A 13,286-nucleotide genomic window follows, 5' to 3' on the forward strand; every position below is an offset into this window, starting at 1 on the left:
TCATGCCCTTGTTGCTCAGCAAGATCTCTCGCCGTCCAACCATGCATATCCTGTTTGTTAACGTCCGCACCTTGATCCAGAAGATACTTTACCATCTCAATGTTCTCTTCGCATACAGCGGTATGGAGTGCAGAGGTGCCTGTGGCTCTGGGACGTGTAACGTCTCCACCATGTAGAACAATTTCTTTTAGTAGTTTCAAGTTGCCTTGTTCAGCGGCGGTGCAAGCAAAATGACCCACATCCCCTGCGTCTATGGTACTGCCATTTTCTAACAGTACCTTTACAACTTTCTCATGCCCTTCCACCATTGCTTCCCACAATGGTACACTCCCTTCCGTGTCTGTAAACCAAGAAGCTCAATAGTTGACAAGAAATTACCCTTTAAATCAAAAGGCAAGTATATGAAAACTGAACAACCAAGTACCTCTACAATTGGGGTCTGCGTTGTATTCCAACAGAAGAAGAACACAGTTTAGACTCCCTTTTGATGCTGCTATATGCTGTTTCAGAAACAATCAAAAAACATATCTAAGTTAATAGCTTGATGGGAAGAATTAAAATAACAGAATGAATATTGTGAACTTCACTCACCAGAGGTGTTCTGCCATTGTTATCCGATTCATTAGGATCAAGTCCTCTCTTTAGTAGCTGATGTAACAGCAAATCGTCTTCTCTTATTGCAGCAAAACATAGATTGAGAGGAAGATCCATTTTACCCCGAGCAAGCATGTTTTCTGTCTCCAGCAGAACATTCGTCATCACCGGATCATTCATGTCCTTCAAATACTGCTCTCCCCCAAAGAAAGACAGTGAGATAAGTCAGTGAGTGTTCATAGATGGTTTTATGATTTCAAGTTATGATAACCTCAAAAAGATATGTTGACTCACCTGAAGTAAATTATTCATGATTATGGTACCATCTCCAACATTAGCCTGAATGATATTCAAGAAAGTTGTACGGTTCATACGCAACAGTTGGCACAACCGTTTTGTCCTCACGGTAAATAGCTGTGGTCTGTAGCACAACACCCCTATCTCCCCTACAATGTCTCCAGCTTTGACCTCTTTTACAATCTGAAATTCTCCATAAACTTCTCATTGGAGAGACAAAAGGAATAAAAAGTAAAATGAGAAAACATCAACCATGTGACATGACTTACAGTTTCTGTTCCACTATCTACATCTATCAAGTCCTGCAACATAACGAATATGTAATAGATGTAAGTTAATTAGTCTCACATTCATTTCATTTAAGTCAACTTAACAAAACTGTAAAGAACCTTTGTAATGTTTTCTTACCGCGGTACCATTCACAAGGATATAGAAGTCTGTTGGCGCTTCGTTCTGCAAGATCACATCTTCTTTTGGTGGGAAGTACTCAGCTTTCATTTCTGAGACCTGCAAATTGTAAAGAGCGATGGAAGCAATTCATTTGCTTTTTTTGTCGAAAATGGAACATGTTTCAGATGCATTTTGGTATATACCAGTTGAAAAAGCAGGTCATTGGATACTCCACGAAACAGGTAGGCTTTATCCATGAGGGAGTAGAAAAGAAAGTGTGATATACTTGATCTAATGGCTTTTGGGAGCGCATCAAGAGTTTCTTGCTGTTGCAGCCCCTCAGAGTCAGTCCGATATTTCAAACATAAATGTGCAAGCATTTGATCTTGTAGACGAACTGGTAAATGATTTCTATGAGCAAAATTTGAAGCAGCTTGGATTGTATCTCTCTGAAAAAAGAAAAAAAAAATTATGAAGGTCATATTGAACTATAGATTGAATAAGGTAGGTAATGAAGATGCTAACTTACAAAATTTCTAGTTCGACTTGTTCCATGGACAACCAAATTGGTCATGTTACCGATCAAGTATGCGGTTAATCCAAGGTTGAAGAGCATATAGAAAATGTCAAATATCATCTCTTTTGTGTTCACTGGATGGAGATCACCATAACCAACAGTGGTTAGAGTAGTGATGGACCAATACATGGAAGTCACATATCTCATCCATAGGCTTTCCTCTAGGAAGTTTTTGTTAGAAGCTCCAATCCATGTCTTTGCTGGGTCATGATTGCGTGCTGCGATAAGGTAGTAGAAACATGCAGCACAATGAACCGCAAAAAGGGTAACCTGCAAAAAATGCGAGTAAGTTAGTATCTACACTATTACAACATTGAGAGTGTAGTTTACATGAATTTAACATTATAAGTACATATTAAACAATTTGATGTTCTTACACAAACGAGCTTTGCGCATCGGACCCAAAAGTAGTTAAAGCTGCGGTCTTTCTCTAGTCTGTTAAAAATAAAATGTCAAAATTTAGAGAAAATGATGAAGGAAAGAAGACACAAGAGTACTTTATGGTTCAAACCTGGCAAACAAGGCACCGACTCTGCGAAGACGCCAAAGACGAAGCATGTTAAACAACCCATAAGACTGGGATGAAATTCTCATAGCAGCCTCTGAGGGTATGGTTGATACGAGGTCAAGAAGGAACCAAGAGCGCAAGTACTTAAATGCAATCAGTTTACGATCATCAACAATTAGGTAAGTGGACTTATCGAGGTAACCGACAAAGAATGTCATGACGATATCCATAGCAAAGAATGCATTCACAATGTTATCGGTGATAGAGAGTGGTGGCCTTGGCTTTCTCAAGAACCCAAACTCGAAAGGCGAAACCCAAGATGTGTAAACCACTAGAACCACTAAGAAAGCCTCCCATATCCTGTAGTAAACATATATTTATCAATATACTATTTTTTAACATATATTACAACATATCCCACAAATTACTTTTAAATATACCCCAATAAAGCTCATATTTTTGAATATTACTATGTTACGTTTTGATGGCCCTAACCACAGGAAATGTTTTTCTACTATTGGTTATAATAATTTTATCAGATTTTGCACCATAGTTGAAATCAAGATATGAGTGCCTTGATTGTTCCACATTCTCTTGCTCATTTATAAATTATCCCGAAAAGCAAAAGCCAAAAGCAAAGGCGGCTTTTAAGCTAAATTAGCCAACCAGAGTAATAATGGAGGCCTTGAATATTCTACATTTGCCTTCGCCTTCATAGATCTACTTTTTTTGAATATTAATTACGAACTAGGATTTGAATATTCCAAATGTTGAACAAAAGAGGAGAGTTAGTTGTGAATTTGTGATGTAACAAAAATAATCATTAGTTATATATACTAATAATAATAACAATAACAACAACAGTAATAATAATAATAATAATAATAATAATAATAATAATAATAATAATAATAATAATAATAATAATAATAATAATAATATGTGATTAATGAGATAGATAGATGTTTTTTTTTTATTGTTAAGTTAAACAATTTTTTTTTTTGGAACATAGTTAAGTTAAACAAACGTGAAAAACATGAATAAGAGAAACCAACTTTTTTTTGTGTTTTTGACCAAAATATCATTTTATATTTGCACGTAATTTTACTATTTTATATTTCATTTATAAAAAAAATAATTGCAAAACGTGAAAAAAATTGGACAGAAAAATTATTTCAATAAAATAGTGGGATATAAATAGACTTAAATCGAATAACAATTGTTACAAGTTAAAACCAACATAAAATCTTTAATAATTGGAGAATAAAACTTTTAATCCAACCAAATTTACAAAAATAATAGAAAACCTGTTGATTAATCGTTGTGTATATATACTACCTAATATAACACATGACAAAATACAAAAGTAGATCATTAACCATTAAAATTGCAAATTCAATTTTTTACGTCAAAAAAAAAATCACCAACCATGAAAACTTATTATTTATTTTCATGTCAAAGAAAAAGATACAAAAGGTACAATTGAAAAAAAAAATTGAACGATAAGATATATTGAAATAAATTAGTCTAGTATAAGATCAAAACTAGATGTTATTTGTTTAAATTTAAAAATTGTAATTCACGAAATAATTATATTACCTAATTTAATACTACTAGGAAATAAGATTAGTTAGTTTAGTGGGGTTAGTGTAAGTATATAACTATGTACCCATGATAAAATACAAAAGTTGATCACCAACCATTAAAAATAACTTTTTTTATATATATAAAAAAAAACAAAAATAAAAAAGAAGAACTTGCTAATTATGATCCTAAACTTAATTTTAAAACAACAAAAACAAAAACACTTGCCAATTATGATCCTAAACTTAATTTTTTCGTATTTCCGATTCCTAAACATGAATCAATAAAGAAGATACATAGATGAGGAATCAAGTTGAAATCGTAAGAAATAGTGAAACTTGGAGAAGGCAAATGTTCTTAGCTAACAGAGAAGACCAAGTGAAAATAAAACAAGAGATGATGGTAATAGAATGAAACCTGTATTTGTGATCATAAGGAGATACGACGAATCTCCTCAGCTTAACTCGTCGGTTACTTCTAGCCCCAAGTGAAGGTAAAATTCCAGTAGAAAGACTAAAATGACTACTCTCTCTCGAAAGAGATGACAACTGTTCAATCTCATCTTGGCCTTGTCCGCATAGCAAAGCTCCTCTTCTCATCACCGCTATGTAATTTTATTTTCTCGGCTTCCTTTTTTCGTTTTTTTTTTTGTTTTTTTTCTTTTTCTTTTGGTTTCAGCAAAAGAGGCAAAATAGGCAACTTCAGCTTAGCTCTTGGCTTTATTGCGGGTGTGTCATCTCTGACTTTGGATCCTTCCTTCACTTTCAAGAAAATAAGTTTTCTGGACCCACTTTCACGTCTTACCCCCTATGGTAGCAGCATTAATGGTGGCTTCTCCATTTCCGAGATAAAATAAAATATCCGTCTAGCTCATTAACAGTTGTGCTAATGGAAAAGAAATTATTTTAGACGTAAGAGGAAGAGTTGACTAAAAATTATATACATCAGAGCATGAATGCATGATCTCAATTTCTTTCAATCATTATACTTACTATTTTTATTGTTTGTTTGACTTGTAACTATTGAAAAAAAAAATAGCTGAAAAAATATAATCTAGAATATAACTTGAGTTTGTTTTAAAAATACATTTGCTGATAACGATGTAACATTTTATAGGTAATTTGTTTAAATGGTAAAATATAAGTGAGACATTGTCCCACTCAAAAGAAAGTTTTGAATTTATACATGCTTTAGGCATTTGTCTTGTCGATGCGATAGATATTCCGGTTATTTGATGTTGTCGGTGGGTATAGTTTTTAAAGTGATTAATGTAACCCAACATTGGTTCAGGAAATTTAGAAATTCATAGTAATTTACCATTTCCGACTTATAGTTCTAAAAATGTCAATTTCTATCTATACTAAAACTCAGTATCAATTAAAATTTAAATTCAAATTTCATACCGATAAAAAAAAATATTCTCTCTGGTTTTTTTAGTTGTCATTTTAGAGTAGTAAAAATTTTGTTTTCCAATACTTGTCATTTTAGGTTTTCAATGCATATGTTTGATAAAGATACCAATTTTATCCTAACTATTTTAATGTTTTCACCAATAAAAACTTTAGAAAATGTATTAAAAAAGAGGTATAATAGAACATTGATCTATTTTCTTAATTTGTGTGGAAAGTTCTAGAACGACAAATAAAAAAACCCAGAAGAAGTATAACTCATATATATATATATATATATGCCTAGAACACAAACAAGTATAGAGAGAATGATTGATAGATTCACTCTCTTCTCAACAGATTTGGCAAGCAACATCAATACTCATACCCCTTTCAGATAAAACTTTCGATAGATTTTTTTTTAATTTTTGGATCGGTCTGCAGCTTCCATATCAGTTTTTTCAGCTCAAGAATAGAAGGGAATACTGGCTTCTTTAATAAGAGAAGTCATATTGCGGCACAAAGAGATTAAATATTGATTGGTTTGTGATTACATACAAGAATTCATTGTGACATAATTGGTTACAATTGTTTAAGCATGTGTTGTTATATAACACAGGTCATGGGTTCGAAACTCTATAAAATTATTTTGTTTTTCATTTAAATGTCTAAACGAATTAACAATTCGTATAAAATATGCTTGTTCCTTAGAAACTAGGCTTTTGGGGGTATTTTCTATATGGATATGTAACTTAGACGTTGTTGGGAAATTTACCCAATATTCTTTGATATTAGTTTTCATTTAATATATTTTTTACAAAAAAATATCAAGAATTATTTACATATTCGTTTATTTTTGTTTTGTTTGTTAGTGAAAGGTGATTCACAACATGTTTTTGGAAGAGAGACAATAAATAATTTAAAAGAACACAAAGAAAGAAAGAGGTTTCACAAACCTCAGATCATGAAGGAGGAGAATAAACAGAGGAATTCAATGACTATGTGATTGAGAACTATATCCAAGAAAAGGAAGAAAAAAGACGACACGAGTGAAAGTTACTTAATGAATTATTTTGGATTTTCATAAAGAGTAATTTTATGTGTATTAGTGGACCGTATTTACCGAGTGATCTTAAACAACTATATTTTTACAGGTAATCATAGAAGGAAAATTTGATAAAGGAAGATGAATACTAGGATCTTTTAAAATAGGATACATGAGTTGCTTCTATAAAACTACTTAGTATTATGTAACTTTTAACAAGGGATCCCATATTAATACTATTTGGTAATTTTTTAAGTAAAAATTATACACTTAAGTATTAAAAGAAGAAGCATTTGGATAAGAAAAACAGCTCGGGTGAATAATGATATAATACTTGGCCGAACCGGCTCAACACTATAAATTCATAAGGGTTGGTAAGCTAAGCAATGTTTAAAATGAGAAGAGATCGGTAATGATTTGGTCAAGGGACAAGACCTGTCCAGAATCAATCATCTTTAAAGTAGCGTCTTCGGATTGCTTTTCGCTTATCCGATCATAGAGTCATGGTATTTACACTGGATAGCAAATTTATTTTTTGGGGGAGATGGAAGAGAGAGAAAAAGAATGAAAAGCAATAACTGATATATTTAGGTTTTGAATGGTAGTTATTTCTAGCTTAGTTTTTGGTTTCTGATTATCCAAAAAACCATTTATTTGTTCAATCAAGAAGAGTTTTTTGAGATTTGCTTGCAACAAGCCAACAACATTAAGTTCTTTTAATTTTTCAATTTTTTTTTTAATTACAAAATCAGAAAAAAAAAAAAACCAAAATCTAACATCTGAAAACCAAATAAATATATACAGCCTCCATAATCTAAAAATTTCTTAGAAACTCTCAAACATTCATGGTCTGAAACTTATGCTTGTCTATTGTTTGTCAGTAACTAATCAATAACCAATTTGCCCTCCAAACCGGTTCGATTTGGTTCGGACAAAAGGATTCGATTTTTAGTCCCAAAGCTAATTTACACCTTATTTTGATTTGGTTCGGATCGGTTAATCTGATTAGATTATTGAAAAAATAAAAGACCGGCTAACAACTCTCACACACACACGTTGTTGGCGGCTACAGTTCACGCAACTGCAGAAGTGGCTATATATGTTGCTTGCTTTGTCTAGCATTCTCATCTCTTTTAGCCAACAACACTGTTGGAAATAAACTAATACCTGAATAACAAATTTATTTAAAAAAAAAAAAAAAAACTAAATTAAAAAAAAATGCTTCAGCAAAGACTTAAAAAAAAAGGATATACCAAAAACAAAACCACGAATATTCGGCATTTAATAACAAATAGACAATATATATATCAGGAAACCATCCAACCAATTTTTGATTATTTATTCTCAGCGGAGCTGCCTGCCATGAAATTCGGGAAAAGCCTAAGCAACCAGATCGAAGAAACCTTACCTGAATGGCGTGACAAATTCCTCTCCTACAAAGAACTCAAAAAGAAGCTTAAGCTTATGGAGCCACGTTCCGTCGACAACCGTCCTAGCAAACGCTCGAGATCCGATTCCAATTCCAATTCCAATTCCGTCGACTCAGATCCAACCTCTGGTATGACCAAGGAAGAGCTCGATTTCATTAGTCTCCTCGAAGATGAGCTTGAGAAATTCAATTCCTTCTTCGTTGAGCAAGAGGAAGAGTATATCATTCGATTGAAGGTATCCCCCCCCCCTATGTCCAACGTTACCAAACCTTATGAAAACAAAAAAAAAGATTCTTTTAGGATTCTTATGGTTTTTTTCTTTTAATATATAAGTTGATGTTGTTAGAATTACAATTTTCACGAATGGCTCCGGATCTTGATTAAGTTCCTCTGAATTAAAAATGAGCATAGTTTGGTTAAAGATTTAGGTCTATGTTCGAAAGGGTGGTGGCGATTTTTTTTTTTTTTTTGGGATTATGCGTAGTATTTCAAACTCTTTCGTTTTGGGAACCGTAGGAACTGAAGGACCAAGTGGCAAAGGCGAAGAATTCAAATGAAGAGATGATAAATATTAAGAAAGAGATTGTAGATTTTCATGGAGAAATGGTGTTGTTGATGAATTATAGTGCTCTTAACTATACAGGTAAGCTTTCTTTCCTTTTGATTAAAGCTGCCTAACCAGAACAAGCTCACATTTTTAACAGTTAATTGTGTTTAGATGTCGAAACACTTTCACAAGGTCAATGGTTAACATTTTTTCCCATGGGTTTTGTAAGAAACTAGTAGGAACTTGAATTAGTGTTGACATTACGGCTCTATGTAAAAGAGTCATATTCTCCACGATCTATGTATACTTTTTTGTTTATTTAAAATGCGCCCACATGAAGGAATATGCTCTAATTTATTAATTTGGCCACTCCTCGCAGATGCTTTGCTTACACTTTTTCTTAAGAATAACTCAAGGTTTATACCTTTATTCTTATTCCCTAAATTGTGTACTATTGGTTTACAGGATTAGCAAAGATTCTCAAAAAGTATGACAAACGAACCGGTGCTTTAATCCGTTTACCATTTATCCAAAAGGTCCTTCAAGAACCATTCTTCACGACCGACCTGCTTAATACGTTTGTGAAAGAGTGCGAGGCTATGCTTGACCATCTCTTCCCGTCTAACAAAATTCGGAATCTGGAGGAAGGTGAGCCAACAACTTCTGGAACGGTCCAGACAGCAACGGACGATTCTGATCTTCTTAGAGTACCAAAAGAACTGTCTGAGATCGAGTACATGGAGAGCTTGTACATGAAGAGCACAGTGTCAGCTTTAAAGGTATTAAAGGAAATCCGCAGCGGTAGCTCCACGGTTAGCGTCTTCTCGTTGCCACCATTACAGGCGAGTGGATTAGAGGATGATTCCTGGAAGAAGAAAGTTGGCGTCCTCGAACAAGTAGCGAAATGAATTATGATTTTTATTATTTTTTCTTCTTTCAATAGTTATGTACAAGTAATTGTATACGCTTACTTACAGTTGTAAAAGATGAATCAAAACATAGAACTGTGATCACCTTTCCACATTTTAAATTTCGTTGCGTGTACTTTTTCTTTTGCTTCATTTCCTGAATGAAAAATCTTCTCTGTAACACCATTTTCAGGCGGAAAGAGACCACTCAAGTACCAATGCCATTTCGGATGCTCATGTACACATATTTTACCACCTGTAATCTGTTTCTGTGTTATAAAGCACAGAAAAGACTAGTGGTGTTCTTATACATCAACTTATCAAGGGTAGATCATCATTCAGTCGCAGTTTTACTCCTGTTCTCTGAATGCTGCAGGACTGTAAAGCATTTAATGTGTTGCAGTCTGATTCTTGTTATGTTTTGGGTCTGCCAGATTGGTTGTAATGTATGGACCTTTCTTTTGTATATGGGCTGTAATACACCTTTTGACAGATCTCGCTTCATCCTACTACTATTCTATTCCAAAGTTGATCAAATTCAAGTGCGGTTCCGAGGGTATGCTAAGTGTGCTACCCAACATGTAAACAAGAAAATCGCCAAAATCAACCTAAACAGTTCGCGGAATTCTTTTTTATACACAAACAATGGCACCATGCAATCATATATATGAGATTTTCAAATTAGATATCTGAACCATTAGCCGATTTCTACATTGATTTACATTTAGCTGTCTAATAGATGATTAATTAATTTTTTATTAGTTTTAACAATTTGTATTATGCAGATTATTTTTTATTGGTTGAATTGTGTTGAATTCTCTGAAAGTAGATAGTAAATGATGTTTTTGTTTAAAAATAAACAAAAGTTAAATGATTTCTTAATATGTGTGCATAATTCTAGAAGATCATCCAAAAAAGAACCGAGTAAGTAGTTCTTATAATTTGTAATAAATAATAAATTAATTGATATTTTGGAAAAAATATTAAATTCAATTTCATACAATATATTTTTCCTTTTCAGTGAAGACATTTTTTTTACATTGAACCGGCTACGAGTCTCCCCACTCTTTCGAGTTTCGACCCATACAGAATATAAGAGACATTGTGACATGTATGCAATCAGCACAACACATTGTCGATAATACATCGACCCTAAATAATAGCTCCTTAATAAACAATTCATCTCTCAATCTCATCGTTATCTTCGTTATAGAAACTCGTGAGGCGGGCGGGGTAAACAATTTTTTTTTCTCTTTTTTTTTTTGTTGTTAATAATTTTAAGTCACTATAAAAAGTATACACAATAATGTTTAGTAGTATTTTATTATGCTACTACTACAGTACTACTTGAATAATCAATTTGCCCTAATTTAAAAATTCAGTTTGGAGTTGTGTTTGTGTGTCTCTCTTCTCTATTCCTTCAAGGCAACTAAAACAACATTGCGTGACTTCTTCTGAAACCACCATCTCTACTTCTCCGATCAAAAACTATGGCTTATTTAGCTTCGATTTCTTCATCCTTATCCATATTCAAGAATCCCCAACTCTCAAGATTCCAATTTGCTATTTCCCCACCAAACCCACTTGTTCTACGCCCTAGAGTTCAGATTCTGAGTATGCCCATGAACAAGACACCGTCTTTAGTGGTGGTCGCGGCTACGACGGCGGCTGAGAAGCAGAAGAAGAGGTATCCTGGAGAATCCAAGGGTTTTGTGGAGGAGATGAGGTTTGTGGCTATGAAACTTCATACGAAAGAGCAAGCCAAGGAAGGTGAGAAAGAGACTAAAGCTATTGAGGAACGTCCTGTGGCTAAGTGGGAGCCTACTGTTGAGGGTTACTTGAAGTTTCTTGTGGATAGTAAATTGGTTTATGATACGCTTGAACAGATTATTCAAGATTCCAATTTCCCAAGTTGTGAGTTTTTTTTGTTCTCCCTTCTTTTCTTCTTTAAGTAGTAATCTTTAGACCTGATTTTAGATGGAAGAGGTGAAGTGATTTGGAGTCTTTAATATCTTTGTATCTACCCATTTGATAAAGATCGTTCCTTTGATTCAATTTTAATCTCGTTCTTAGTATAATAGTTCTGTTTGATATGATTTTGGAGAATACTTCTATGCGTTAATCTTATTTGCCTCTTATCTTGTTTTGGAGTTGATTCGGTCAGATTTTTTGGCAACTTGGTTTTGTTTTACTCTTGGGTTGAGTTGGTTATATTGATGGTCTGTATGAATGATTTGGAGAATACTTCTATACGTTTAAAGTGTTTAAAGTCGTAGTGTTTACCCATTTGATAACGATGATTCATTTGCCCCATTTCTTGTTTTGTACTCTTGGCCTTTATTTGGTTATAGTGGTGCTTTGTATGAATGGTGTACTCTTGAATTGTGGGTTTAAGGTTGAATATATTATGTACAATTTGTGTTTTGGAGGTTTGGACTTGCAATCTTAGTGTTGTCCTCGCAAACCTAACGTAGAATAAGAGTCTTCAAACAGTCGATGAGAGATTATATTTATGCTAGCTCGTAAGGACTGAGTTTCCTTACGTATTGGAAACAGATACCAGTTTGTGAAATATCTTTACACAAAAGCTGATTTTTTTGCTAGTGTAACCTTCTCAGGATCTAATTCTGCATTATATATCTTTCTGTAGATACTGAATTCAAGAACACGGGACTGGAAAGGGCGGATAAATTGGCCACAGATTTGGAGTGGTTCAAGGAACAAGGTTATGAGATTCCAGAACCAACTGCTCCTGGTAAAAAATATTCTCAGTATTTAAAGGATTTAGCAGAGAAGGATCCTCAGTCATTCATTTGTCACTTCTACAACATCTACTTCGCCCATAGCGCNGTTCTCCCTTCTTTTCTTCTTTAAGTAGTAATCTTTAGACCTGATTTTAGATGGAAGAGGTGAAGTGATTTGGAGTCTTTAATATCTTTGTATCTACCCATTTGATAAAGATCGTTCCTTTGATTCAATTTTAATCTCGTTCTTAGTATAATAGTTCTGTTTGATATGATTTTGGAGAATACTTCTATGCGTTAATCTTATTTGCCTCTTATCTTGTTTTGGAGTTGATTCGGTCAGATTTTTTGGCAACTTGGTTTTGTTTTACTCTTGGGTTGAGTTGGTTATATTGATGGTCTGTATGAATGATTTGGAGAATACTTCTATACGTTTAAAGTGTTTAAAGTCGTAGTGTTTACCCATTTGATAACGATGATTCATTTGCCCCATTTCTTGTTTTGTACTCTTGGCCTTTATTTGGTTATAGTGGTGCTTTGTATGAATGGTGTACTCTTGAATTGTGGGTTTAAGGTTGAATATATTATGTACAATTTGTGTTTTGGAGGTTTGGACTTGCAATCTTAGTGTTGTCCTCGCAAACCTAACGTAGAATAAGAGTCTTCAAACAGTCGATGAGAGATTATATTTATGCTAGCTCGTAAGGACTGAGTTTCCTTACGTATTGGAAACAGATACCAGTTTGTGAAATATCTTTACACAAAAGCTGATTTTTTTGCTAGTGTAACCTTCTCAGGATCTAATTCTGCATTATATATCTTTCTGTAGATACTGAATTCAAGAACACGGGACTGGAAAGGGCGGATAAATTGGCCACAGATTTGGAGTGGTTCAAGGAACAAGGTTATGAGATTCCAGAACCAACTGCTCCTGGTAAAAAATATTCTCAGTATTTAAAGGATTTAGCAGAGAAGGATCCTCAGTCATTCATTTGTCACTTCTACAACATCTACTTCGCCCATAGCGCTGGTGGACGAATGATTGGCAGAAAGGTAAAATCTTTTGTGCACTAAAAAATCGCTTGGAAATTTAGTTAAAACTTTCTTCTTCTGAAGCTTACCAAATTTTGCAGGTAGCAGAGAGAATACTTGACAATAAAGAACTCGAGTTCTACAAATGGGATGGCGAACTTTCCCAATTATTACAGAACGTAAGGGAGAAACTGAACAAGGTTGCCGAGGAGTGGACGAGAGAAGAAAAGGATCATTGTTTG

At 33.8% G+C, this 13,286-nt stretch overlaps 3 protein-coding genes across 3 annotated transcripts in view; 2 read left to right on the forward strand and 1 right to left on the reverse strand.

Annotated features, from left to right (window-relative positions):
- LOC104754062 (potassium channel AKT1-like) overlaps positions 1-4,676 on the reverse strand; it is a 7,923-nt gene extending 3,247 nt beyond the window's left edge. Inside the window, exons 1-11 of the mRNA XM_019238228.1 lie at positions 4,368-4,676; positions 2,370-2,726; positions 2,236-2,293; positions 1,811-2,128; positions 1,485-1,730; positions 1,300-1,398; positions 1,161-1,193; positions 889-1,074; positions 592-786; positions 425-500; positions 9-340 (exon numbers count right to left, since the gene is read on the reverse strand). Of these exons, the coding sequence (XP_019093773.1) occupies positions 9-340; positions 425-500; positions 592-786; positions 889-1,074; positions 1,161-1,193; positions 1,300-1,398; positions 1,485-1,730; positions 1,811-2,128; positions 2,236-2,293; positions 2,370-2,726; positions 4,368-4,549 (2,082 nt within the window). The 5' untranslated portion in view covers positions 4,550-4,676. The remainder of the gene's footprint in view (positions 1-8; positions 341-424; positions 501-591; positions 787-888; positions 1,075-1,160; positions 1,194-1,299; positions 1,399-1,484; positions 1,731-1,810; positions 2,129-2,235; positions 2,294-2,369; positions 2,727-4,367) is intronic.
- On the forward strand, positions 7,666-9,419 carry LOC104752569 (SPX domain-containing protein 2). Its single transcript, XM_010474748.2, has 3 exons — positions 7,666-8,048; positions 8,330-8,456; positions 8,826-9,419. Exons 1-3 carry the CDS (start codon positions 7,746-7,748, stop codon positions 9,266-9,268), a joined length of 873 nt encoding a protein of 290 aa, XP_010473050.1. The 5' UTR covers positions 7,666-7,745; the 3' UTR covers positions 9,269-9,419.
- LOC104754063 (heme oxygenase 1, chloroplastic-like) lies at positions 10,609-12,124 on the forward strand (the record flags this gene model as incomplete). Its single annotated transcript, XM_010476222.2, has 2 exons — positions 10,609-11,182; positions 11,919-12,124. Coding segments are annotated over exons 1-2 (630 nt in total), but the record flags the coding sequence as incomplete, so codon positions are not given.

Source organism: Camelina sativa, chromosome 16 (genome assembly GCF_000633955.1).
Source record: "Camelina sativa cultivar DH55 chromosome 16, Cs, whole genome shotgun sequence".
In the NCBI taxonomy this organism is placed as follows: Eukaryota; Viridiplantae; Streptophyta; class Magnoliopsida; order Brassicales; family Brassicaceae; genus Camelina; species Camelina sativa.